This window comes from Vicia villosa, linkage group LG3, assembly GCF_029867415.1.
Source record: "Vicia villosa cultivar HV-30 ecotype Madison, WI linkage group LG3, Vvil1.0, whole genome shotgun sequence".
Lineage (NCBI taxonomy): Eukaryota > Viridiplantae > Streptophyta > Magnoliopsida > Fabales > Fabaceae > Vicia > Vicia villosa.
The window spans coordinates 21234723-21262296 of NC_081182.1; the positions used below are offsets into that span (position 1 = coordinate 21234723).

Below are 27574 nucleotides of genomic sequence, written 5' to 3' on the forward strand. Positions count from 1 at the left end.
CGTAGGGTTTCCTATTCGCCCTTCAGAATAGGTGGCGACTCTCTAAGTTATAATTTTTAGGCAGGTTGCTACAGTTTCCATTAAGACTTTTTATCATTATGTCGAATCCACCATCCTTGACAAAGTAAAGGAAAATGTTGTTTGTGCTTGGACGGATCGAGTAAGATATCTTGGTTGCACCACGACTAACCGAGTTGAATCCGCACATGCGGTCTTGAAGAGGTGGTTGGATGATAGCAAGGGAGATTTGTGTCGGGGGTGAGACACCGTGAACCAAATGCTCCAAAATCAACACAATAAAATTCAAACATCGTTCGGTCGGAGTAACACGGTTATGGAACATCGGTTTAAGGGCCAAATTCTATTCTCCCAATTGATTTACAACATATCCCGTTCGGGTTTGAATTTTATGTTTCATGAAGCGAAGCGGGCGGAGACTACGGGTCCGGATAGTTCTAAATGTGGGTGCACCATTAGAAAGACATACAGCCTTCCTTGTGCTTGTATACTTTCTAAAAAAATGAAGTTGAATTCACTGATACGCATGGATGAGGTAATCGACCATTGGAAGAAGCTTCGTTTTGATGATTTTGACCCGCCGAAAGAAAATTATTCCAAAATCACCATCTCCGACGAGTTGGAAGTGATAATGGATAAGTTTGCTAAAGCGGATGATACAATGAAAATGCACATAAAAGAACAATTACGAAAAATTGCAGTTCCGGAGACCACCGATTTGAAACCGCCATCTCAACCGGTTAAAACGAAAGGTGCACCGAAAAAGTCCAAAAGTACACAAGAAGACACATCAACAAAATAATCTCCTTCCTACTTTGAACATGTTGATGCATTGTTCCCGGATTCACCGACACCGAAGTCCAAGTGTAGTGGTAGCAAAGGAGCCCGTATTTCAAAGCCACCTCGCACACCGCCGATCAAAAAATCACCCATTATCTACATTGATGAGATACCGCTTTTTATGCACAAATATATCGATAACATAGTTGATGTTGGAGGCGACGACAATTGTGGATATCAGGCCGTTGCGGGTTTGCTCGGTAAAGGGGAAGAAAATCACACTTTAATTCGACGGGAACTTCTTTCGGAGTTGACTTCGCATCGGGACATCTACGACCGACTATATGAAAATCAAGAAAACTTTGAGAAACTCCATGATTCACTTGTGCCATCACTTACCGGTATCACTCCGGTTTCGAAGTGGATGTCATTCCCCGATATGGGTCATCTTATAGCAAGTGCATATGATCGGGTGTGTGTCGATTTGACGAGATTTGGACTATGTGAGACATTCTTTCTACTTCATAGTCGACCGCCATTGGACGCGTCGAGCCGCATCATATGCATCGGGTATCTAAGATCGCGGCACTTCGTGCAAGTTTTTTTGAAATTGGGGTGTCCTATACCGGCTACTTCTTGTCAATGGACGACACATCATTCAAATGAGGCGGAGACTTGGCCGGATCCTTTCGTTTCAAGAATGGCGGAGTTTGAAGAAAAGATGAGCCAAGAGCGTGCACAAAATAGAGAGCGGTCGAAGAACATACCTATTTTAGATTTAGGCGCCACCGATTGGTTCGGCGAATTTTAGTTTTTACCGGGCCGTTTTTTGTTTGTAATGACCAGTGCGTGTCTTTTTTGTATGTATTGTCGTTTACCATGTAAAATCGGACCGATTCAATACATATATAATATAAGTATGTTTTATGTTGTCATTGTCTATTTTATGTCTATTTTGAATGCTTTTGGTATTGTTAACACAAAACAGAATACAATGCACAAAATGCAAAATTCACCTCTGTTTCTGCATAATTCGGAAATGAACTTCCGAAATATACATGTTTTCAGACCAATTTCGGAAGTTCATTTCCGAAACTTCCATTGAATGCAGGATAAGGTTTGTTGGGTCATTATTACTTCCACGGAGACGTTGAGTTCACACCTTTTGAGATCAAGAACGACGAAGATTTAGCGGTTTTGTGGATAACTTTCGACCGATTTTCTTCGAAGGGTCCGATCGAGTTGGATGCGAAACTTCAAAGATCGGGGGCCGACGTTATCAAAATGTTGACTCATCCTCACCTACCCGTGTTTAACAATATGTAACTTTAATCTTATGTAACGTGATCGATGTAATCTTCATCCGTTAAATAAATCGAATCGTCGTTGTTTGTTATTTTTCTTCTGTCCAGACCTTATTTCGGAAGTACATTTCCGAATTCTTCCAAGGGGGATGAATTCGGAGATGCACTTCCGAATTCACCCATTTTCTGAAAAAAAACATTATTTCGGATGTACATTTCCGAAATCAGTTTTTTTCATAAAAAAAACACGTTTTCGGAAATACATTTTCGAAACCACTTTTTTTTTCAAAAAAAAGGTGGTTTCGGAAATGCAATTCCGAAACAGGGGGTATTTTGGAGATTTCACCAGGGGTGACCAAGAAAGTAAGGAGGTGGGTAAAGAAATTCTCATAAATTTACCGAAAATGAGCTAAAGTGAAAAAAAATAAAAAGAAAGTGAAGAAGTTGAAGAGACAAAGCAAATCCGAGAAATCATGAAGAAACAAGTATTTTTCAGCTTAATTTACATCATGATGTATGTCCAGTAATTTAATCGTATCTGGAGTTTTGTAACACGGATTGAGACGGGAATTTTTGAAAAATAAAGCTAAAAAGGAGATCCAACTATTGGAAAAGTTACGACTACGATGGCCTGCATTGCGATGTATCGCTTTTTCTGCCTCACATTTTTTTCTTCTATTTATAGGAGAAAGGGAGGAGAAAAAGGGGTTTCGATTTTGAGAGAGAAAGTAACGGCAATGAGCTTTTTGGATCACGATTTTGAAAATATCAGAGTGCTAATTTTTCATAGTTTTTTATGAAGAATTATTATCAACTCATTGTAATTGTTAAAATCTTTATGAGTAGCTAAGTTTTTCTAAATTATGTATTTTGAGATGAACCTTTTTGTACTCTGATGGATCATATGACTGTTTGAGATTGATTGAATGCTTTTATTATATTATTTCTATTTAATTATTCTTGATCTTAATGCTTTTTGTGTATTGACGATTGCGCAGTATGATATCAGATGAGTAAGTCTACCGATCCAATCCAAGGCAATTATTTAACTTTGTAATTAATTAGGAATAGGTAATTAGAAGTTGTGGATTTTGAATTAACGAACTTATAACGCCTAGTTTAACTTTGAATTGACCTAAGAAATTAGGAAATTATTGTGTAAATTAGTGATTTGTACACAAAGGTCGTGAGTGTTATGGTATTTTTAATTTATCGTAAGATCATAACGTTATTGTAATTCAATTAATACACAATTCTTCAACATGTATAATTAGGGATTCGACATAAAAGATCTAATCTCCTTTTTCCTTATCATATTTTAATTTGTTAATTTACTCGTTCTTATTTTCGTATCAAATTGCTATTGAAAACCCACCATTTATTTACTTTCAATCCCACTGTTATTTCTTTGTTTTAATTTACAATGTATGTGGAGACGAATTATTTTATTACTTCAACGAGACTAGTACACTTGCTAAAATTGTCCATCAAATTTTTTGCACCGTTGTCAGTGATTACAGATAATTTCAACAAGACAATTTAAGTGCAACATTTGTTATTTTATTAATATTTTTTAATTTTTAAGTTTAATTTTAAAAAATTTCTTGTTGCTATTTATTTGCTGTTTTATCTTTATTTTTGTTTTAGTTTTTACTTTTTAGTTGATTCTTGTAAATACTTAGAATTCTATTTTTATTTTTATTCCTATTTTATGTTTTTTTAATTGTTGTTATTTTATTTTATTTTTTTTCTTCTGTTTTTGTTGTTATTGCTAACTAGTCTAGTGCTACTGAGATATTTGTTTTGTTTGTTTATGCGAGCATGATAGAGTAAAAAATAAATAAAATAATAAAAACAACTTTGTTAGCGCGATTAAGAAGGGAAGAACCAGAAGAAAGAATCACGGCTAACCCACTGAGGCAAACCATGAGAGACTATTGTAGGAGAACTGACGTTGAGAGGATATTTCTCGGATTTCAACCGACTAATCCTATTACTTTTAACATTAAACATGTTGTTTTTACAAGTTTGAGAGATAACGCGTTCAATGGAAGTGCTATTATAGATCCTTAGAAGCATCTATCTCGGTTCTATGAAACATCTTCTCTGTGCAACAAAATAACTGCGAGTCATATCAATTTGTGGTTGCTTGGATTTTCTTTAACTGGAGGGTAAAATATTGACTACATTCAGTGGCGGAGGAACGTGAGGGCGGGAGGGTGCTGCTGCACCCCTCAAAAGTTGAAAACCCTGTGAATATGCTATATCTATTTTAAGACCTCTCATACACTAGCTTAGGCTGTTTTATTTCTAAAGTTAAAAAAAATGGATCTAAGAAGTTGTTTAATTTTATTAAGATACTTATTTTTATATAAAATTAATTCATAAAAAATTATTAACTATAGACAATTTAAATATATTTGAGTAAAAAATTCTTAAATCGTCTATATGCATATTATATAATTATGTTGGTCCTATTTTTTTTTTTTTTTTACAATTTTTGTATTTTTCTTGTAGTTGGTGTTAAAGTTAGACTAATTCATTCAATTTGTTATTAGTATTTTTTTTAATGTTAGCAATGATATTAAATAGTTAATTATATTAATTAAATTAAGTTATATAAAAGTTAAACTCTTATCCTTTATTTGATGCAATTTGGAAATGATACAATAATTGAATATTAGGAAATTAATATATATTTTTTAAAGAATAGGCAGCTAAAAAAATAAAATTATATAAAAATATTATGAATTTTGTGTTTTTGTTTTAGAAAAGATACAATAATTGAACATGCAAAAATTAAAAAAACATCTAAAAAAATAAAAAAATTATATACAAATGTTATTAATTTTAAAAAATTGTCGCAACTCTTATTATTTTGGACAAGATACGCCATTGACTACATTATTTACCAAATGGAACCATTCAAACATGGACCGAGTTAGAAGACAAATTTTTAGAAAGATTTTTCACTACTTCTCAGTTTGTGGAAAGAATGACCAAAATCTTCAATTTTGAGTAGGGTGATACGAAAGCTCTGCATGACTCATGGGAAAGATTTAAATTGTTACTAAGGTGTCCTAATCAAAATATGAACAACATGAAGTAGATGAAAGTTTTCACTAGAAATTTGAAAGTTCAGACAAGAATGCTTCTGGATGCCTCAACTGGAGGTACAATCAGAACAAAGAATAAAGACAAAGTGAAATAGTTGATAGAAAAATGTGTTTGAATGAATACTACTCACAAAGTGAACGGGGAGCTAAACTAAAAGGGTGTGATTGAATTATATTCAAATACAACTGTGTTGCTCAACTTGAGGTTATTTCAAAATAGTTAGCTACATCCGCAGTGGTTCAGGCTAATGTTAATAGGTTCAAACACTAGGATGTGATGTTTGTGGGTGGGGACATGCTAATGGCGATTGTGTACTAGAGGGACATACCGAAGATTTGTACTATGCTAAAATTTTTCAAAGAGGTAATCCTGATTCTAATAGTTATAATGCAGGTTGGGAATAATCATCCAAACTTCAAGTGGAGTCACCACTAATGAATTCCACCGTTCCTCAAATTCCACCACAAGAGAAATCATTATCACTCGAGGAAGCCTTAGCCAACTTCATGAAAGCAACCCATACAAGCTTTGAACAGGTTAGTAAAACTCAAGAAGACATGTTGAAAACTTAGAGGGAAATGACACAAAATCACATCACAATGAATAAAAACACAAAAGTTTCAATAAAGAACTTAAAGATGCAGATCATCCAATTGTCTCGATAAATGGCAACACAAGCTAGTTCAAGTGGGGGATTTATTGGTAACACTGTGGATAAATTGAAAAATGAAAGTTGTGAAGTTATTGAGTTGAGAAATAGAGTGGTACCTTTAGAATAAAAAATGAGTGAAGAAAAGAAAGGATCGAGCAAGGTTGACAAAAAGAGTGGAAAAGAGGTAATAGCTGAAGAGGAGGTTGGGAAAAATCCCTAGTGAGAAAAAATGAGGATCAAGAAACAAATCTTGAATGAACTGAATTCTGAGCTATCCGATTACATCAAACCACCGTACACGATTTTGAAAAAGAAACCAAAGAAAGAGATGGAAGTGGGTCAATTAAAAAAGTTTATGTAGATGGTGACAAAAATACAAGTTAATGTTCCATTATGTGAAGCTCTCTAAGTCTCTAACATATTCCAGTTTATGTTAAATTTATGAAGGAGCTCTTATCGAAAAAGTGTAAATTGAAGTATGACGAGAATATCGCTTTGGAGGAATAGTACAACGGAATCCTTCAATAAAAACATCCAACCAAACTCACTGATTCAGGTAGGTTTACTGTCCCATATTCTATTGGTTCTGTCATATCTCAATTCGGTCCCTACCCTTTTTATATCATCGGGCTATGGGTGTTTGAATTTCATCTATGCTATGGTGAATGGTTCCTAGGTCATGACTTCATGTATCAGTCATTTTTTCATTTTAGCACAAGCATGCATCATCTCATATTATTTCATACAATAAAGTTAAGGTCAAGCAGGACCAAAAGCCAACAATTGACTTTAAACACCATTTTGCTAAGCCTTACTTCCTTCCATCAATTATATCATTCATCATTTCATCATTTAAAGATAGTTAAAGTCATTTTTAAGGCAAATTAGAAGTCAACAAGGTGGTACATGTTTAATGTGATATCATTTCATATTAAGGTAAATGTCTGTTTTCTTATGAGCCAAATAGTGTTGTTTCTGTCTTCCTCAACACCACACAAGACCATTTGCTTAACAAGTTTGAATATCATGTGTTTTACCAAGATAATTCCATTATCATCATGTTATCATCACCATGTGACAAAATGCAAAGTTCTAAGATAAAAGTCAATTTGAACTTATTTATACATAATGATCATCATGCCATTTATTTGCAAATTGTCAAAAACATTGAATTAAAGCAAGTGGTGAATTCATTAGGCTTTAAACTTCATTGTTATTTTTCTACCAAGTTCATTCCATTAGTTTTCATTCCTTTTGACTAATAAAACCAAGGTAGATTTGGACTTTTATTCGAGTGATAGTTGTTGTAGTAACTAGTAAATGAATATATATATATATATATATATATATATATATATATATATATATATATATATATATATATATATATATATATATATACACACACACGGGGTGGCAAAGCGGGCGGCCCGCCCCGCCCCGTCAGATGCCCGCCAAAAAAAAAAAGAGCGGGGCGGACAAGCCCGCAAATTAAAATGAGCATAAAAACCTAGCCCACCCCGCTAAGGTGACGGGTTGGCAGGCGACGGGCTCGCCCGTCTATTTTTTCATTTTTTTAATATTTTTTTTTTACTTTTTAATTAGATTTTTCTCATAGTTTTTAGAACAATTTTTTTATAAAGCATTTTTTTAACAAATTTTACTTAAAAATATTGCATATATTCACAAATAAATGTATAAAATAAAACGATCAAGAATTAGAATTAGTAGAATTAACTTAAAAAATAGCGGATTTTGATGGAGCGGCGGGCTATGGCGGGCAACGGGTTTTGCCTGGCGGGCTATGGCGGACGACGGGCCTAAAATGTCAACCCAACCCGTCATTTTTAACGGGTGCGTGGGCCGACTCGGCTGACCACGACCCGTTTTGTCACCCCTAATATATACTATTAATACAAAATAATCTTTTATTTATTTTTAATCCTAAACCAAAATTTAGAGAATTTTTCTCTCAACCCTATGACCCTCTTACGCACCACCAAATTGACTATTTTGCCCCCGTGTTTCCGTAGATGGATCTTCGGAAGCATTTTTTTATTTAACGTTGTTCTGTTTCGTAGTTTCACCTAAGGAAGCCGTCCGTATATGCATCTACGGAATAAACCCATCACCCAGAAAACCAAAACAGAATCATTTGTAAACATAAAAGACATTGCATTGATTCATTAATTAATCAATATTACACCGAAATTTCAAACAGAAAATTAAGAAAACTAATAGATCTAAGAAATTACAATGGTTAAAACAATGTCATATAATCCATGCATCATTTGAATGCAATGCAATCCATGTCCCATTTCACTTCAACCCACCAACGTTCCATTTTTTCGATCGCAAACAAGGTACTTACTCTAAGCCTCTGGATCCTTTTGATTTCTTCTCCAGGTTTGTACTCCCCCTCTAAAAAAGACATGATAGTCCTCTTGAGTTGGTCATTCTGGGTCAAACTATATCAGACCATTCCGTAGATGCATCTACGGAACAATGTGACGCTAAGCTGTTCCGTAGATGCATCTATGGAAGCTTTTCTTAAGATATTTTAATGTGTATTTTTATCTCATATACATTGGTTTATTACCTTTCTGTAGATGCATCTACAGAAGGAATCAATTTTTTTCAAAATATGAGGTGCTTCCGGATGTGGATCTACGAAAGCTAGGAATAAATGTGAAATTTTACGTGGTGTGTAAGATAAGTATGAGGTGGTTTGAGAAACTTTCAAAATTTATTCATGTGACATTTTTTAATTTTAAAATTGTATAAAAATAAGTGATATAATAGAATATTTATTAAATATTATTTTATATTTATTAATATATTGTCTGAAAAATCAAACAATCATTGAAAAAAACACCATCTGTCCGAAAAAAAACATTATAATTATTTAAAAAAAAACATTATAATTATTAATTATTTATTACTTTAGAATTTTATTTTCAAAACGTTTTTATTGCACTTATTTTTAAAACTTATATACTTTTTTTTCTCGTGCAGAAAAACTTATACTTTAGATATGAAATGCAATTATTATAGAAAAAAACAAAGTACCGTTGACAAAGCACAAAACAAGGAAACACGTTACATAGCGACACGACGTCGTCACGTATCTACCACCGCACTTTCGCAACTCAAAACCCCACCAACCACCGACCACCGCCTTCACTCACGACGCTGAATCTTCCTCTTTCTCCTCACCATTTCTCTCTACCCCACCACTCTTTTCTTCAAACCCTTTCCAACGAATCTCTACATTTCTGAAACCACCTTTGAATCACCGACATATAACCACCTCAACCTAACACACAAAAAAACCTAATTTTTACACTTTTTGTAACCACCCAATAGCTTTTTTCAATCTGGGTCGAACCAGTTTCAAATTTCGGTTACTGGGTCTGTGTGTTTGAAATCTGGATCTTATGGTTAAGAATGGAAGAAAGTGAAGGTGTGAATTGTTGTAGTGGAGGTAGAAGCCCTAGTGAGAGTCGACCTCCGAATCCTAATCCATCTATTGCTTCTGTGTATCGGCAATGCCAACGCAATGATCCTGTCGTTTTGCCATGTAGAAACTCCCTTGTTCGTCACGCTTCTCTTGTAAGAAATTTTTGTTTTTGTGTGTTCTATTATAGTGTGTGTGTTTTTGTTGTGTTAATGATGTTACTAGTTTGTTTTTGTAGACAGAAATAGGATGTTTCTTCTTTTGTTGGTTTGGAACAGTTATTACAGCATTTATTACTTTTCTTAAAAATGATGATTCTTATTTTATGTGTACGTTTTTACTAACATTATTCCTTTATCTTTACATTTGTCACCTTCATGTAGTGAGAGTTTTGGAATGTTAGTAGCACAACCTATGTAGCACCGACACTGTGTCTCTGTCACCTGAACTCACACTTGTGATTACGTTTAATTTATTTATCTTTTAAAAATATTACTGTTCTGTGCATCAGTGTCAGGTCGTGTTCGAGGTGTCTGTTCTTCATAGAGCACAACTATTGAGTTGGACTAGAATAGATAGAAAATTTTGTTGGGAAAGAGAAATGTGGAATAATGATGCTAGGTTGGTTTGGCAACACCATCATGTAAAATTTGGAAAAGATTGCACTTTGTTGTTTCTTGTCAGAAACTAATTGCTTGCTCATCATGATTTGTTCATCTCATTATGATTAGTTGTCTGATTGATTCAGTTGGAAACCATATCATTGATTATTGATTACTGCTGCCACTAGTATTTCCAAGAGCTTTTGACTTTCTTTCTACATATTTTTTTTTTTCATTTTCTTGATGTGTTCTTTTTTTTCCGAAACTTTCATGGAAAATTCAGCAAGCGAAAATGAAGTTGTCTGATGTATCTACTGGGGATGTTACTGAAGATTTCCTTCCAAAGCTTCGTTCTGGAGGATACGCAGATGTTGGGTTCCGGTCAAGTATGGAGGATGTGTATGTCTGTGTTGACCACTTTATGCAGGATCCTGGGCTCAACAAACATATAGGTGGACCGAGTGCTTTTTATGGGGTATAACTCTCTCTCTCCTCGAGTCATTGGTGCTTAACTTGATTGGAGTATTGATAGTTGTGAGAATGGATTTTAGTTTTTTCTTCACTGATAATTGATATCCTCATGTGCCATTATTTTCTTTTCCTTTTTTTTGACTTCTTTCATTCTTGTGTTCCGCACATCCGTCAGCATCTCTTGGAAGTTCTGTACAAATCTTTGTTTGCATGCTAATCTTCTTTGGTAATTGGTAACAATAGTTTGCTTTATCTATGGTGTGTGGACCAATGCATGTAAACATATATTAGATACCCCTTTTTTCTGGCTGTGGAGATTTTAAAGCTGACAAGAATAGACGGGTTTATTTATGTTGCTTGCATTTGTTTTTAAATTGCAAACAAAAGTCAAGTTACATTATATTATGGCCAATGGCATGGTCAGGTATTTGATGGACATGGCGGAAAGCATGCTGCTGACTTTGCTTGCAATCATTTGCCAAAGTTCATTCTCGAGGATAAAAGTTTCCCAGTAGATATTGAAAGGATAGTTGCTTCGGCCTTTCTGCAAACAGACAATGCATTTGCAGAAGCTTGCTCTCTGGATGCTGCCCTTGCGTCTGGGACCACTGCATTGGCCACTCTTGTTATAGGAAGGTCAGGATTTTGATATTCAATAATCTGGGCATACATTTTTTTTCTTCTTTTTCGTCCATGTTTTTTTGACAACTTCAAAAGCTATAAATCTGATTGAGGTTTGAAAGCTTTTCGCCCTGCCACAAAAGTTGGCTCATTCCATTTTGGACGTGGTATTAAGCGCATAGATGTGATGATGTGATAAGCTGCATGTTGATTGTAGTTTCTTATTGTAGGTTGCTGTTGGTCGCAAATGCTGGAGATTGTCGAGCAGTGCTGTGCCGCAATGGCAAAGCAATTGAAATGTCAAGAGATCACAAACCAGTTTGCATGAAAGAGCAGAGGCGTATCGAGGCATCTGGGGGGTATGTCTATGATGGATATCTTAATGGACAACTTAGTGTCACTCGAGCTATTGGTGACTGGCACATGGAAGGAATGAAAGGCAAAGATGGTGGACCACTCAGTGCAGAGCCTGAACTCATGACAACTAAACTCACTGCTGAGGACGAATTTCTCATCATAGGCTGTGATGGGATTTGGGATGTTTTTAGAAGTCAAAATGCTGTAGATTTTGCCCGGCGTAGGCTTCAGGACCATAACGACCCAGCCGTGTGTAGTAAGGATCTGGTTGATGAGGCTCTGAAGAGAAAAAGTGGAGACAATTTAGCTGCTGTTGTGGTTTGTTTCCAGCAACAGCCTCCACCAAATTTGGTAGCGCCGCGCGCCAGAGTACACAGGAGCTTCTCTGCTGAAGGTTTGAAGGAGTTGCAAAGCTTTTTGGATAGTTTGGGCAAATGAGTTTTTTTCACAAGTCTTTTTGGTTCCTTCTTGTTTTATTTTCTTTTCTGTACCTCTTTCTGAGAATTGAGATTCATTTGTAACTGTAGGTGTTAGCGTTAGGTGTAGTAGGATGAGAGAGAACTTTCTGACTGTATCATATGCGGCAGCTGACATTTTAATTTACTGGTACTAGTTCTTTCTTATTTCATTTTTGCACCAATTAATACATAGCTTCATGAACACCTGAGATTATCTTTACAACTTTTTACTTTTATTCTTTTACTAATTAAGATGTGAATGAAAACTGCTCATCTTTTTTGGAAATTAAATGCCTTAATTGAAAAGGCAAAGGCAGATCCAAAGATTAGTGAAAAACCAACCACCACAGCTGCAGCTACACCTATTAACTCATCTCCATACCCAAAATAACTTCTAACAAACTCTTCCACGGTTTCTCCATTATCCATATGTTCTTTAACATCACCATATTGTGTAGTTACCAAGCCACATAGAGTCCAAGACATAGGACAAATCCAGAAAAACCATCTCCACCATATTGGCATTCTCTGTTACACATATCAAACAATATGCTATTAGCCTTTTTGAGTTAAGTTTCATGTTTGCACTTGCATGGTCTAATATTAAAAATGAAGCGAAAGGGACACTGAAACTTACGCTTCGGGGAATCACGAATCCTGAGAAAAGGTTCCATAACAAGTAGAAGCCAAAGGAAACTATCGCAGCAACGTTGTGATCTGGTGTAGCACCCACAAGCATCATTCCGAAGAAGGTGAAGTATAGCAAGGTGAAGAACATGAAGAATAGGTACCAAAAGAACTTGGATGGTGTTTTTTCAAGCCCAATCATGATATACACTATAACACCATATAAAAGGGTCTGAAAGAGTATGTATGGGATCTCAATAGCAACCTGAATATTTCAAAGATGGTAAGTTTCCTAAACACTTAACCTGTGAAGTTTAATAGTTAACATTCCTTAACCATTACATCGTCATTAACATTTACCTGTCCAAATGCATATGGCAATGCTGCGTACATTCCAGCAGCCTTTTCTCTATAGAAGACTGTTCGCTCAATGGCTACAACTGGTTGCACTGATGTAGAATTTTGTGCGCCGATGAAGATCACTGCGGCATACATGGATCCCATCGCGTTAAATAGATCTTGTTTTCTTTCCCTGCATTACAATAATACAGGAATGAAGGTAATAATTGACAGCGATTCAGAAACGAGTTAGGAATGTTGATTGGTACCTTTTGCTGCCAATATTCCAAAATATTGTCCCGAACAAGAAGGCAATAACTATAGTGAATAAAAGTCTCACTGCACTGTATGGTGGATTTCGCCAATACGAAAGGTGCTGCTTCCAAAGACAAGCCATACACTGGGTTAAGAAAGATTGTGAGTGCTGTGTTGTGAAGTACAAGTCTTTAGAACCCTCTGGAGGGGTACTTAGTTCCCTGATCAAGTCCTTGTTTCTCCTGAAAATTATTGTACATCATGGCTTAAGAATTGCATATATGCTTAAAAAACGGCTTTTACTTCCAAACATCATTACTGATTCCTAAAGTTGTTCCTATCTTACCTGTATAATTCAGAATCCTTGTAAAGCTCGGCGAAGTTAATTCCGAGAGCTTCTTCTTGGGCTTCTGAAGTAACCTCCAACATCCAAGTGGCAGGGTTATAACCATTCTTGATTTTCGGGACTCCATTAACTCCCTATATCAAGGAGGTGTTTTTTGCTTTGATGAAAAAACTAACCGATAATATGCGAGTATTTAGTATTAGTAACAAACAAGATATAGTTACCTCAAAGTAATTGATTAGATGAGAACAATGGCGACCTAATGGCCCAACATATATTTCCTCTCCACCACGCTTCAAGAGAAGTAGCTGTAAATTACAAGATATATTAAAACCATGTCACACTAAGAGTTTATTCAACAACTTGGCAAAAAAGAAAAGGGTATCTGACCTCATCAAAAGCATCAAATATATCAATACTAGGCTGGTGAATTGTGCAGACAACAGTTCGTCCTGTATCAACTGTATTTCGCACTGTTCTCATTACTATAGCAGCAGCTCTAGCATCAAGGCCAGAGGTAGGTTCATCCATGAATATAATAGATGGATTGGCAACAAGTTCAACTGCAATGGTTAACCTTTTGCGCTGCTCCGTGGACAGACCATTCACACCTGGCAATCCAACGAGCGCTTCTCTTATTGAAGTCAACTCTATCAACTCTATAACTTCCTCAATGAACATCTGCAATAAGCAGTGTGTTCACATGACTTATTAAAATACAAAGATTTTGTATACAGAGTAAAAAAACAAAAAATTGACAAACTTTACCTTTCTTGTGGCCGAATCAACCTCAGGTGGCAACCGGAGCCATGCAGAATAAACAAGAGATTCATAGACAGTAACATGGGGAGAGTGGATATCATTTTGCTCACAGTATCCTGATATGCGAGCAAATGTTTCTTGCTTTTTGGGGTACCCGGATATAGTGATTTGTCCTTGAATGTATCCTGTTGTTTTCCTTCCAGACAACACATCCATTAGAGTTGTTTTACCAGCTCCACTTATACCCATTAGAGCTGTCAGAACTCCTGGTCTAAAAGCTCCACTAACACCCTTCAAAAGTTTAAGTCGATCTTCAAGAATTCCTTTAGCCTTTATTTCCTACAAGCAAGCATAAAGGGAGAGTGTTAGAAGCATAAAGGGACAGTTAACTATTGCCATTTATTTTATGCTTTTTTTAATCAGAGATTAACGTAGGCAAGCTTCACATGTCACCACTATATTATGCTATGTGCATGCCAGATGATTTTGGTCTTGTTTGGATAAACAACTTAACTAAGCACTTATATATCATATAAATGTTTTTGTATAAGCTATTTATATAATAAAAAATAAAATAAAAGTCAAACTGTTTTCATAAGAATTACTATAAGTTTGTAAAAATAAGCTAAAAACAACTTATAGATATCTTATAACTTGTTTTTACAAGTTCTCCTAAACAGTCTTTCACGTGCTTATGCCAGTAGATAAAATAAAATAAGTCAATTTTAACAAACCCTTAATGTAACGCCCCATTGCAAAAATAGCCACTACGTTTCAAGTTGGTGACTTGACACAGTAATTCTTGTACCTGTGGCATGTCCACCTCATATCCGATTTCATCAAAAGTGATAGAAAGGGGTGTGAAAGGAAGAACCATCCCCCGCTTCCTGCTGTGATCGGTTTCACTAATGCTGCCTACTTTTGCTGACACTGTTGTCGAAGAAAAACTTCTTCGACTTGCATTTCCTTTGGCTGCATCGAAATTATGTCGATCATCTTAGACTGAATGATCATATGCAGTAAAATAGGTAGAATTTTTGTAAGCAAAATTGTAATTCGCCTGAAGAACATTCGATTTTAGGCGATAATCCAATGATCTGTCCGTCTCCAGCAGTGGCAGCATTTCTCTCAGCCAGGGCTTCTTCTGATATTAAAGCCTGTTGTTGATCAAATGCTGCAGTAAAATGTTTCATTTGTTACTTAGAGCACTCACTACATGAATTTTACAAACTGAAAAGCACATAAAATATATAGGATACTTACAGTCAAGATAATGTAAGGCCAAAGGGAAAAGGAAGTTGAATAGTAAGATGTATCCGATGGAAGCTCCTACTCCAATCCAATACCAATATGCTTCAGGGAAAATCCCACGGGACTTCAAAATCTGCACTCCTAATGGTTCTGTTGAACCAGGTGGAATCTGCAATGAAAAGGTATTCACATATTTTCAAACAGGGATTAACACTCTTCACTAGTCATATATTTGTATTCTTGTATATCTAACAATGTTTGATTCCTGTGATTGCATTGCTTGCTTACATGGGACCAACTCTTTCCAAGGAATTCATTCACAGCTATAGCATTCTGTCCATACATCATTGGTGAAACCCAGTAACCCCATAACCACCACTTCTTCACATCAACTGTTGCAAAAGAACATAGTTCAGTGAGCTATTGATATCATAGTACATTGAAGCCAAAAATGTGCATTGTGATGACAAACATCGCTAGCTAGCTATTAGCATTTCACCTCTCGATAGGATAAATCCACCCATGACCATAACTGCAAGCAAAGCAAATGATCCAACCGTGTTTGCAACAATAACGTTTCTTCCAACCGCGCCAATAAATCGAAAAAGTGCAGATGCCATCTGGTTGATACAAACTAGCAAAAGGTACTGCTTGATGAACCTGCCATGAGGGAATGTGTCTTAGCAGACTGAAGCAAATTATGTATAAAGTCTATGCACTAAAAACAAAAACAAATTCTCACCTTTCAAAAGATGGATCAAATCCTATAACATAGTAAGTCAACACAACCCAAATACCAACTTCTACAAAACTTATAGGAATCTTGAGGATCCATGTAGGCAAAGAGTATGCCCAAGCAGGGAAAAAAAGAAGGTCCCTTTGCTTATAGAAAACTGGGAGTTTCATGATGAACATCGATAACTCAGAGTATCCATTGAACATAATTACAGTTAGTATGAAGAATAGAGCACCCATATAGATCCCACCATCTGTTTCTGTATTCCGGCGCATCTCGGTTCGTAGGAACATTGTCATTGTTACGAGGCCAGTGATAATCAACTGAAAAAATGAAATCAAACATGAATCTAGTTGAAATATCACAGATGGATAATGAAAAACTTAATTAAGGTATAAGTGCTTATGTATAACTAACTATTCTATAACAAAATATAAAATAAAATCATACTATATTTTTATAAGCTATAAGTTGTTTTCGTATGCGATTCTTTTCTAGATAGTCACAAGTATTTGTGCCAATAGGTAAGTTCAAATAAGTCAATCCAAATAAGTCCAAGTAAGGTATTCTAGAATGGTGAGTATTTACCTGCCACATCTTGAAAATATAGATAAACGAATTCCTTTTCATAAGTAAAAATTCTCTGGATACACATGCTTTTAAGAGTTCTTTCTTGCTCACACCATACTTATTTTTGGTTAAAACCGCAGGGTGGCCTTTGGAGGTATCAAATGGAGTAGCAAGTTCGTCACCGAGTTTTTGACCAATATGAAATAACTGAAATGCTTCAGAAAATTCTCTAACAGTGATGAAGTTATATGGCTCATCTTTATTTTCCCAGTACTGTTCTTGATCTTTTCTCGATGTTACCTGTCAAATGCATGAATTGAAAGGATTGAGTTTAGTGTCTTTTACTAAAGGTAAAAAGAGTAAAACAAGTCTTAGTTTGGTGAAGCTAAAAAAAGTACTTCTTGTAAAAAGTCTGCTACTCCTTTCCTCTCTGGACATTTGAAACCAACATGTCGAAAGAATTCGAGGATATTTTCCCTCGGGCCTTGATACACAATTTGTCCATCTGAGAGGAGAATTATGTCGTCGAATAACTCGTAAGTTTCAGGTGTTGGCTGTAGAAGAGAGATGAGAGCTGTTCCATTCAGAATGTGGATGGATTGTCTTAGTGAATTAATCATTTGGAATGTTGTGGAACTGTCCAAACCAGTCGATATTTCGTCCATGAAAAGCGCTCTTGCCGGTCCAACTAGCATCTCACCTATAATCGGAAGTCACATCTTAAGTTTCACAAAAAACACACAAATGAAAATAAAAACACTTCATTTCATATTAGTATTTCACAGATAAAGAGATTTATGATTTACCAGTTGTGACTCGCTTTTTTTGTCCGCCAGAAATACCTCGAATCATTCCATCCCCTACCATGGTATCGGCACAAACATCTAGTCCCAAAATCTGCCAAATGTTTTAGAAATATGAAAACTGAGCTTATTCGTTATTTATATGACAATCATCTTTAAAAAATTTCTGAATTTGATTTTTTTACCTTAATTATATAATCTGTAACTATGTTGGTTTCTTGACCTTCCAGTGCTTCAGCCTGAAAAGCTCAGCATGTTTATCTATATACCGAAGCTATTCATTATGCAAAGAGGTTTATTAACGTTTAATCAGTATCTCATCTTACCTTCATATAAATATCAAGATCAGGATCCGGCTTAATGTTTTCAGCTTTTTCTCTTCTTGATAATTCTGCCAGCATATCTGCCAATTGCACAAAGACGAAAAAAAAGCAGTTCCATCATATGTAAATGAGACAATACATAATCCTTCAAGCTACAACAACAAAGGGTTATGTTACCGACCGTAACGAGTTCCTCTCCCTTGACACCTAGCTGAAAAGGCCAATGTTTCTCTGACTGTCAATTCTCCTATGTGCAAATCAGCTTGACTTATATAAGCTGATGTTCTCTGTGGTACAAATTCTTCCATCCCGTGATCATTATATGCAACTCTCCCCGAAAACTGCAATTAATCAGCAATGGAAAACTGGAAATGTATTATGATTGTCAAATATAGTTGCTGAAACAAGAGGAGTCTTGCATGTGCTTACTTTTAGATCTTTACCAAGTCTTCCGGCCAGTGCCAACAATAACGTAGTCTTTCCGGAACTTGGAGGGCCTAAGAGTAGTGTCATTCTGTATAAGCCAAAGCAAAATGATGATTCTTGATTGAGAAATAGATAGTTTCTGTCCAGAATGTGAATTTCACAAAGGAATTGTCGTCTTACCTTTTCGGCTTGATGATTCCACTAACATCATGAAGGACTGTTAATGGCTTCTTTCGACTCGGGATAAGGTGTAGAAAATTAAAGAAGCCCTTCAAAGAAAGAGCATAAATGCATAAACATTACAACTGTTAGGGAATACAAAAAATCTAATTCTATTTCCAAACCTATTGTTATGACTACCTCAAACAAATTAATGGTGAAGTTGAGGATTGTCGGCGATGCCCTGCTTCCCACACGAGCTTCCGCTTCAACATTCAAATGCTCAAATCGGACTTCAATCGTTGGAAAATCAAGTCCAACCCTGAACACACAATTAGCAACACAATCACATGAACCTGTAAATTCCTCTAAACATGCAACAGGCAAAGGAAACTACAACGCGGCCACGATTGAGCCTGCATCAACTGCATTTCCCATCTATTTTAAAACTAAAACTAAGCCACAAAATAACAACTCAAATTAGTACTTCAATGAAGCACTTTCACAAACACCTGGTATCAAAATGTCATATAACACTGACACGTATCAGACACCAAACAAACATTCAATATAAAGACTCGAGGCTAGATAGATCAGTAGCATGCATACATACATACATACATACCTATCAATACGCTCTCTTAGCTTCAACAAGAACCTCTCATTATCTTCCTCCGCAATCTTAACTAGTCTCTCAACCAAATTCTTCCTCTGCAACGGTCCAAGTTTATTAACATCAATCTCAACAGGCTTTTCATCTTGCGATTCCGCGAGTACGCCTCTAGTAACGCGTAGATAGGTTGGCAGCTTCTCAATAGCAGCCCATTGAAGCTCTTGTTCATCGTCCTCCCTTCGCGAAGATCCGGAAAACACATCAGCTGCACCACTTCTCCATATGCTTGAGCTTCCAATGCGTCCACTGGCCACTCTCAGTTCACCACCTTCCATTTTGTTTGTATGTATCATGTATTCTGTTTGGAGGCACCAGGTTCTTATAGTGGTGCAAATTTGAAGTAATCAATTATTTCAATAAATAATTGATAATTGATTATTTGAACTATGAATTTTATATAAGAGTTTATTTTTGATACTTTATGCATGTGGAACGTTGTCAACAAATCACAATCATTTATATATGTAATTTTTTTATTAGATTTGTATTCAGTTCAATCAAATAATTGAAATAATAAAGAAGAAATTGTCTGCACCATGCCATGTTTCAGTTATGGTGAGTCCCTTTTTCCCGCCACCTAAAATGCCAAAAGCCACATTCAACTGCCAATTACTCCTTCAGTTCCACAAAGAGTGTCTTATTATCTTTTACTATATTAAACTACAACAACTATAATTAATAAAAATATTTTAGTAAAAATATATTTAAGCTTGAACAGAGATGTCGGTCTAAAACCTTGCTCTGAAAAAAAAATGGGGACAAAATTGACATACTCCACGAAGTGGATCTATTTTACCGTCTATTATTATTAGGTTGGACGTTATCATCAGAATTCAAATCTTAATAGTTAAGATAATGTGTGTGAGATTTTAATTATTATTAATCCTTGCTCTAAAGACAAAAAATTTATGAATTATCAAACTTTATTTGAAATTTTACTTATTTGATTGAGACCATATTAGTATTTTTGTTTGGAATCTTATTTACAATGGTACATTTTTTTTGCCATATCTATTTATATACTCAAGTTCAATCCAACAAAATGCTTTTCGCAAAAGACAAATCCGCGAGTGCTTAGAGAAAACTCTCTGTGAGCTTGAATTAGGAACTTCCAAATTAAAAAATTTGTCATGAACAACAAACAAAACAGAACTTTTTAATTTGGTGTAAAAGACAAAACTAAACTCTAGTTTATTTGCAATGTGTTAGATTAGATTACATGTAAAAGAAAATATGCTAGAGTTTCTTTTGTCAACTATAATTAACAATATCAACTAGCTACTTAGTTGGACTAAAATCCTTTGTTTAATATATGGATGAAATAAAACAAATTTGAAAGGGAGAGAATCTAGTTGTTGTTGAGGATCAAAAATGCTTTTTTCCATATAAAACTTATGAATTATGGAGCCTAATAAAACAACATGTTGTGCATCATAGACGTAGGTTAAGTTAATATTAGCCGTTTTTTCTATTGACTATTCACAATAGTACTACTAATAATAATACCAATAATAGTAGTCATAATGATGATAATAATAATGATAGTATTTTTTTTTCATTATAAAAAAAAAATGGAAAAGTTGAACTTTGTTTTTTGTTTTCATGTTCATGAATAAATTATTAGTTAGTTAGGAAGACCCATCTTTATCATTGAAATAAATTAGAAAATAGGAACTTAATGAGCATATTCCATGCATACGTAACATAGTTGATTCGTTTATATGCTAACTGCCATATGATACAAAACAAAAAATGATATCATCCAAAAAAATTATTGAATCCGCAGGGAGTTTATTTTAATTATAAATTACTGCTGTTCAGTTTGAATAAACAAGTTCTTAAATTGTTTCCATGTAAAACTTGTAACTCCTCATTCGATTTATTTCAAAAAGTTTATTTAAACGATTTGAAATGAAAGCACCAAGCGTTTGTAGTCCAACGGTTAGGATAATTGCCTTCCAAGCAATAGACCCGGGTTCGACTCCCGGCAAACGCAATTCTTTTTTTTTTTAACTTTTCATCTCCATGTTGCTTACACTATGCGCTTTGAAGTTTAAAGTATATATTTTTTCTCTTCTTATTATTCTTATTGAGAACATGATGAACACTGAGCTATGTCTCAAAATTATATTCTCGTTTATTTTGAGAATGAAATACAGAATCACACTTAGATAATTGTTGGCTGTTTTAAAACATTTAAAATTAATATTGCATGGCAACGACTCTTTTAAGTGAGTAAGAAAGCTCAAACACATAATAGAGTGTCATGATGATAATTAACAAGTATCTTATAGAGTATTAGTTTAAAAAAATATATACTTTTCCATTACAAATTATATATAAGAAAGCTCAAACACATAATAGAGTGTACACTGCCTTCTAATTATTCAATTCTTCTTTATGACACATAAACTTTACTTGTTTCACTTTCGTATTTCTTTAGCACAGATTTTGTACACTAATCATTATTAAATTATAATAATCATGAAATTGAGATGGCTCAGATTTTCAGAATATTTAATCATATATCAACCCAACTGAAAATGAAATCTGCGCAACTAAGAGTAAATTCTCTTTATTCTATTTCATTTTGCACATGTATACACATTTCAGTATAAGTACCAAACAAACACATGCCAACACCTGCAATATTTAAGTAAAATGGGCAAGAGTGGTTACATTGAATCATCAGCAAGGACAAATTATTGTCCTCATTTATTTACACATAATTACAGCTGAATTTCTTACATATATGTACAAATTTTACAGTATGTGATTAGGATGGTAATGGTATATCACTATGTTTTTTAAATATGAAACTGATTTCTTCTCCATTGAATGTTTTTCAATAAGCTAACCCACCAGAAAATGTATCCGTATTGTGAAGCAGTGACTCGGTCAGCCAATAACCATCCCAGCAACCGCCAACCCTCTGCCAATAACAACAAGTGTATCAGAGGGAACTGAAAAAATATCATTATTTTAGAATTTCATATCACATTGAATTAAGCAAGGGACTATCAAAATTAAATGTTCTAACAGCACAACTTAGCATGCATCAAAATTCAAGACATGCACAAAATGTATCAGATAATCTATATTATAGTCTATAGGTCACGCAAGACCGACACCTCAAATTAAAAATGTGTCTGATGATTGATGTGTTGGTCTAGGATAATGACACATCATGGATTCATACTAATACATTTAATTTATCTTTCTTTTTTTAATTATTATCATTGTCGATGTTGTGTTAGGTGTCTATGTATGTGTAAGTGAGGTGTTGAGACATAAATCATTTATTGAATGTTCTAATTGCTTTCTGAATTGAAATGATTTAACATCAATATAAAACATTGCAAATGGAAACAGAATAATACATTATACATGTCTAACAAGGATGATAACAATAATGATCAAACCTGAACCATTGTAAATTGAAATATCTCCTCTTCCTCTGGTCGACATCCACGAACCCAAATCCGTTGCTTATACTTATTCTGTTTGAAGTTCATCACACAACAGAAAAGTAAAAAATGAAAAAGAATACTATTAAGAACTCATGTAGTGGAAATGCACATATCCAAATGTATACTTAATCAATAAATTCTATAAACTAAAGTTCTAAACATATGACAGCGACATTTAGTGCTGAAATGAAAGAAAGTTACTTCGACATTCATTCTATTTACCTCCTCCACAAATAAACTACTCATGATCTTTCTTTCTTTGTGACCCAATAAGACTCTGTAAGTAGAATGATGAAAAATACGCCTGAATCTTTCAAACTGCAAAACAAAAGTTTCAATATTTGCTTTACCGTCATCGTATACAATACACTATATAGTTGCAATCAATAAAAAGCTGTGTTATTGCTTATAAAAAAAGTGCTGTGTATTTTTGACAAAAAATATGGGACAAGGACAACCCTTTTCGACAATATTTAAGATGGTTACCACAGTTCAAATACATACAGTATGCCCAGTACCAGGCACGTACCCGGTACTGAATACTGATACTTCACCATAATACTTTACCACAGTTCAAATACATGTTTTAGCTGTATATGACAAGGTGTTACAACTCATTAACCTTTCATAGAATACAATTAACCATGGTTTTAACTTTTAAGGTTTTCAAATATACATGGTATCCATTAACCACGACATTCATCATTCATTTTTGAACACCTTAAAAATCGTGTTTTAATAAAGGATTGATGACTTGCATCACTCAGTTATATTCATTAATCATCAACTAAACACAATTGCTACGTAAGTAAACTGCATTAACCTCTAACACCGACACCTCTAGAAAAATGTGTGTCCGTGTCTGAAACCGACGCCAACACTTATGATTACGTTTAATTTATTCATTTTTCAAATTACCACTGTCAAAATGTTAGCTACTGTGTCGTGTCGTGTTTTCGGTATCCGTGCTTCATAGGCATTAAATTAACTTTCTAAATTGTTGTCGAAATTTGTGTGTCAAAAATAGCATTTATACTAACCTGACCGAGATCAAAGAATGGTCCAAAATAGGTTGATCTTTCAAAAGGATCAAATCCAGCAAACTATAAAGAAAACCATAACAGAGGGATAAATTAGGTATTAAAATTTAGTTGAAGAAGAAAACAGAGAGAGTGAGAAAACAATTACCCTACCCTGTACATGACTTCAATTCCATAATCTTGACGAGGCTGATCGTTATACTTCAACGCTTCAAGCTGATGATGAACAGCATCTTCTGCAGTGAACTACAACAAAATTAATTAAATTCAATCAACCAAATGAAACTAAAAAATGAAGAAGATTCAAACCAAATTGTGCTCACATCTAATCTCGGACCAAACGGTTTTTTCTTGCGAGATTCAAACCTGTAGTATTAAGATGATGACGATAATGATGATGATGGTGATGGTGATGTTAGAAATAGGAATGGAAAATGAAAAGAATAGTACTGACCAGTCTGCAGAGAGGAAATCGGGGACGTTTGCAGCGGCCTTGAACGGAGAGATTCTGTTACGTTTCCGGCAAACAAGATGCGGCGGAGGAGATAACAGAGAAGACCCAAACGACATCGTATTCGTTTAGTATTGGAAGAAAAATTCAGCTGGGGATGATGTCTAATTGTCTATGGTCTCTCTTCCTCCGTGCGGACGTGTCTTTTTACTGGTTTTTAGTGCTACTTATTATCTATACTCTATATCTTTTTATCGGTTAGGATGTGACTCTATCTATATTCTATATCTTTTTATTATCTTTTTTTCGGTTTGAATGCGACTCTTTTGAGATCGGCCGATAATATTATCAAGATGTTAGAATGTCTATCTGGATATTGAAACGTAATGTTCATTTTATGTTAAAATCACTTATATATTGCTGATTTTATGATATCAATGATATTTTGATTTGGTCAAATCGGTGTTTTTCAATTGCATTTTTCTGCTGTCTCCTAGGCAAAATTTTGGAAATATACATCCTACTTTATTCCGGATATACATCTCTAAAATAATTGATGTTTCTGTAAATATTTGATGCGTCCAAAAATGCATCTTCAAAATTTAGGATCAATTTAATATTTCCGAATATACATCTCTAGAACAATTGATGTTTCAGTAAATATTTGATGCATCCAGAGATACATCTTCAAAATTTAGGTACATTAAGAATCACCGTGTATCCCTTGCCTCTCTTTATTTTGAATTTTGTGACTAATGTTGTTCAAGTACAAAACTCTCATTCACACATTAATTATATTTTTCACAGACATTTCCTTAAATCCAAAGTATATGTAGTATTATTTTTCCCACATATAAGCCAAATATTGGATAACTAATTCAACAATACACATTCAATGTTGAATAATATAAACTTTGTACCAGGTATCATATCTCCTGCAAATATAAAACTAACCTATAGCATGTCTGCCACTTTTATTTCTAAACTAATTCTACATTCTTTCTTTTCTTGCAAAACCCTCAAAAGTTTAACTATTTAGCAGTCTCACTTTGAATCCTTACAACATCTAAGAAAGATTTCCCTTGCAGCTTCCGTGACAGGAAACCATTCAGGTAATCAACTACTCCAATTCTGTTGAACATAGCAGGTCTTTCCGCAGTTATAAGGCTTGGTGTTGGACCTATAACCTTGCTCATTTGAGGCCTATTAAATGCAGCAATAGATATCCTTTTATTCTTTGCATTGACGGTTGCTCTATGCTCAATGCTTCTGTAAATTCCATTCGTTAATATCTGCAAAAGGATTTAAAATATCATCACTAGAGTAACCAATTCAACCCCGCCGAGAATATGTTAGCTTACTTATAGCTTCACTAGAGTAACCATTCGTCAATAGCAGCAAATGACTTATAGCTTACGGTGTTTTTTAGAGTGTATTTAATCTCGATTTGATAACAATATTGTGAAAATTTTAGTGTCTATTACCTCTAACATGTCTCCAATATTGATGACAAAAGCATTAGGGAGAGGTTTGATAGGAATCCACATTCCATCTTTTTTTATTTGAAGGCCTTCCACTTCATTGAGTTGGAGAAGGATAGTAAGGGCACCCGAATCCGAATGCGGATTAATTCCAATAACATTTTCTGGTTGCGGACATGGAGGATAGTAATTCAGTCTCAGTCCTTGACCTGCATCTTCAAATAACTCTAGTATTTCATTAGCTTTGATCTTCAGAGCTTTCTCCATAATACCAATTATCTTGACAGCAGTATTTTTCATTTCTAAACAATAAGTCTCTAGATGATCTCTAGAATAAAACAAGCAAATTATATTTTAATTAAATAATCAATAATGCCTGATTAATCTAACACATATAAATCGAGAAAGTGAGAAAACCTGAATGGTTTGGGAATGGTAGGAATGAGACGCGGATGCCTTGTGGCCAATGGGAAAGTGATAATGTTAAACAGATCTGCCCATTCAAGCTTTTGTTCATCAGATACAACAAACAACTGACCAAACCCCTGAAACTCATTTGGTGTTTGCCATAATTTCTTTTTCTCTTCCATTGGAAGGTTGAAGAATTTTTCAACACCGATCTTCATATTTTCAACAATGGAAGGGTTCACTCCATGATTAATCAGCTGCAGTTATAATTTTCAAGAATATATTATAATTCATAAATTAGTTTTTTAAGAGAGAAATTATAGTAAAAGTGAATGAACCTGGAAGAAACCCCATTCTCTACAAGCACGGTCTAGATTTTGTAGCTCAGCTGGATCATTAGAGAGCAATTTAGTTAGGTCGATAACAGGAACTGAAGAATTTGTGTTTGATACAACAATTGAGTCTTGATTTGGTTGAAGGTATCGCTCTGGAACCTTGGTTATTGGTTGTTTTACCAACTCTTTAACTGATGGAACTAGAAGAGAGGTTCCATGCATGGCCATTGCCGCTCTCTACTTTTCACTGTGTCTGTTAGAAGGGAAAGATGAAGAAGGAATGAAAGCTCAAAATACGAGATTCTTTCGCCGTTTGTGATTTATGAATAGTGAGGAGGAATGAAAACTACACTGGGTGGGACCGGCCTCTATTTTGTTTCAGCGGTGAAATGAAAGGAAAGTGGAAAAAGACACACATTTTGTTCAAAGACTATAATAACCTTATGTTTTGTTCTACAAAGACAAAAGTGCTTCCATGAATATATTGTTTTTCTATAACTAATATAAAAACTTTCTATCTATTTTTTTATTTTGTAAAAGAAAAAACTGATAATATCATATTTGGGGTCATTTGATTTTATCTTATTATTTATATATATATATATATATATATATATATATATATATATATATATATATATATATATATATATATAAGAGATCAAATTACACCAATATGTTACATTTATAGTTATACTCATTAATAATCTTTGATTTTATTTTAATCTAATAGTTAGAAATGACTAATTAGTGATTCGTGATTCTTATTTAAAATAGTTTTAATCTATTTTTGGTGATATATAATTTTGATTTTATCAAATTATATTTTATTCTTTTTTTTCATAAAATTAATTAATTAGATATCTCCTAATTTTCTAACAATTAAATCACTCTTCAATTTTATAAAAAATGTGATTCGGAATATTTCTTTAAAAAAATCAAGATTCTTAGTAAAATAAATAAATTTTTTCTTATTTTAAAATATATCAATTTTATAGTGTATTTTAAGTAAATATAATTTAAATTTATTTACATAAAAAACAGAAAAATTTAATTAAAGTTAAAAAATATATATAAAAATATGTTTTGATATTAATAAGTATTACAAATCATACATTTTTAAGAAATATTAATAATTATTTGATGAAAAATAATATTTGTTACTAAGAAATATAATAAATCATGTATTTTTAATTCTTATGTATAAAAATCACGTGTTTTTTTACTAATATTTCTTAAAATAAAGTTATTTTTATCATTTCTTTAAATAAGTTATTTTATT

The 27574-nt window shown here is 34.1% G+C and overlaps 4 protein-coding genes and 1 non-coding gene across 6 annotated transcripts; 2 read left to right on the forward strand and 3 right to left on the reverse strand.

Annotated features, from left to right (window-relative positions):
• Nucleotides 1-8916: 8916 nt before the first annotated feature.
• On the forward strand, nt 8917-12007 carry LOC131660595 (probable protein phosphatase 2C 22). The gene is made up of 4 exons (XM_058929858.1): nt 8917-9483; nt 10214-10405; nt 10826-11037; nt 11253-12007. Exons 1-4 carry the CDS (start codon nt 9319-9321, stop codon nt 11815-11817), a joined length of 1134 nt encoding a protein of 377 aa, XP_058785841.1. The 5' UTR covers nt 8917-9318; the 3' UTR covers nt 11818-12007.
• Nucleotides 11973-19386, reverse strand: LOC131660594 (pleiotropic drug resistance protein 1-like). Its single transcript, XM_058929857.1, has 24 exons — nt 19060-19386; nt 18636-18756; nt 18456-18544; nt 18279-18363; nt 18031-18190; nt 17853-17929; nt 17712-17765; nt 17530-17620; nt 17122-17423; nt 16742-17023; nt 16160-16476; nt 15917-16077; nt 15706-15809; nt 15430-15586; nt 15227-15340; nt 14975-15138; nt 14173-14505; nt 13795-14085; nt 13629-13712; nt 13405-13538; nt 13073-13300; nt 12825-12996; nt 12475-12729; nt 11973-12365 (listed from the first exon to the last, which is right to left on the reverse strand). The coding sequence occupies exons 1-24, from the start codon at nt 19380-19382 to the stop codon at nt 12108-12110; spliced, it is 4356 nt and encodes a 1451-aa protein (XP_058785840.1). The 5' UTR covers nt 19383-19386; the 3' UTR covers nt 11973-12107.
• Nucleotides 19387-21031: 1645 nt separating this feature from the next.
• TRNAG-UCC (transfer RNA glycine (anticodon UCC)) lies at nt 21032-21103 on the forward strand. The gene has a single exon. It is a non-coding gene; the product is annotated as a tRNA-Gly (tRNA).
• A 619-nt stretch (nt 21104-21722) lies between these two features.
• On the reverse strand, nt 21723-24310 carry LOC131660597 (uncharacterized). Of its 2 annotated transcripts, none has more exons than XM_058929860.1 (7): nt 24072-24310; nt 23941-23983; nt 23771-23863; nt 23618-23680; nt 22800-22895; nt 22530-22607; nt 21723-22070 (listed from the first exon to the last, which is right to left on the reverse strand). In XM_058929860.1, the coding sequence occupies exons 1-7, from the start codon at nt 24185-24187 to the stop codon at nt 21915-21917; spliced, it is 645 nt and encodes a 214-aa protein (XP_058785843.1). In that variant the 5' UTR covers nt 24188-24310; the 3' UTR covers nt 21723-21914. The 2 variants fall into 2 exon arrangements, with proteins under 2 accessions (XP_058785843.1, XP_058785844.1); XM_058929861.1 differs by having other exon boundaries at nt 21723-22039; nt 24072-24304.
• Nucleotides 24311-24878: 568 nt separating this feature from the next.
• Nucleotides 24879-26599, reverse strand: LOC131660596 (protein SRG1-like). The gene is made up of 4 exons (XM_058929859.1): nt 26296-26599; nt 25967-26214; nt 25553-25877; nt 24879-25360 (listed from the first exon to the last, which is right to left on the reverse strand). Exons 1-4 carry the CDS (start codon nt 26518-26520, stop codon nt 25100-25102), a joined length of 1059 nt encoding a protein of 352 aa, XP_058785842.1. The 5' UTR covers nt 26521-26599; the 3' UTR covers nt 24879-25099.
• Nucleotides 26600-27574: the final 975 nt, after the last annotated feature.

Bases quoted from the DNA above. Each gene is read 5' to 3' on its own strand.
- LOC131660595 (XM_058929858.1), top strand. From the start codon at position 9,319: ATGGAAGAAAGTGAAGGTGTGAATTGTTGTAGTGGAGGTAGAAGCCCT. The intron at 9,484-10,213 runs GTAAGAAATTTT...TGGAAAATTCAG, and splicing joins TTGTTCGTCACGCTTCTCTT to CAAGCGAAAATGAAGTTGTC. The intron at 11,038-11,252 runs GTCAGGATTTTG...TTCTTATTGTAG, and splicing joins GCCACTCTTGTTATAGGAAG to GTTGCTGTTGGTCGCAAATG.
- LOC131660594 (XM_058929857.1), bottom strand. From the start codon at position 19,382: ATGGAAGGTGGTGAACTGAGAGTGGCCAGTGGACGCATTGGAAGCTCA. The intron at 12,730-12,824 runs GTAAATGTTAAT...TGAAATATTCAG, and splicing joins TGCCATATGCATTTGGACAG to GTTGCTATTGAGATCCCATA. The intron at 12,366-12,474 runs GTAAGTTTCAGT...TATGTGTAACAG, and splicing joins GATTCGTGATTCCCCGAAGC to AGAATGCCAATATGGTGGAG.
- LOC131660597 (XM_058929860.1), bottom strand. From the start codon at position 24,187: ATGTCGTTTGGGTCTTCTCTGTTATCTCCTCCGCCGCATCTTGTTTGC. The intron at 22,608-22,799 runs GTAAATAGAATG...AACTTCAAACAG, and splicing joins GTAGTTTATTTGTGGAGGAG to AATAAGTATAAGCAACGGAT. The intron at 22,071-22,529 runs GTTTGATCATTA...ATATTTTTTCAG, and splicing joins TTCAATTTACAATGGTTCAG to TTCCCTCTGATACACTTGTT.
- LOC131660596 (XM_058929859.1), bottom strand. From the start codon at position 26,520: ATGGCCATGCATGGAACCTCTCTTCTAGTTCCATCAGTTAAAGAGTTG. The intron at 26,215-26,295 runs GTTCATTCACTT...TTATAACTGCAG, and splicing joins GAGAATGGGGTTTCTTCCAG to CTGATTAATCATGGAGTGAA. The intron at 25,361-25,552 runs GTAATAGACACT...ATCCTTTTGCAG, and splicing joins ATATTGGAGACATGTTAGAG to ATATTAACGAATGGAATTTA.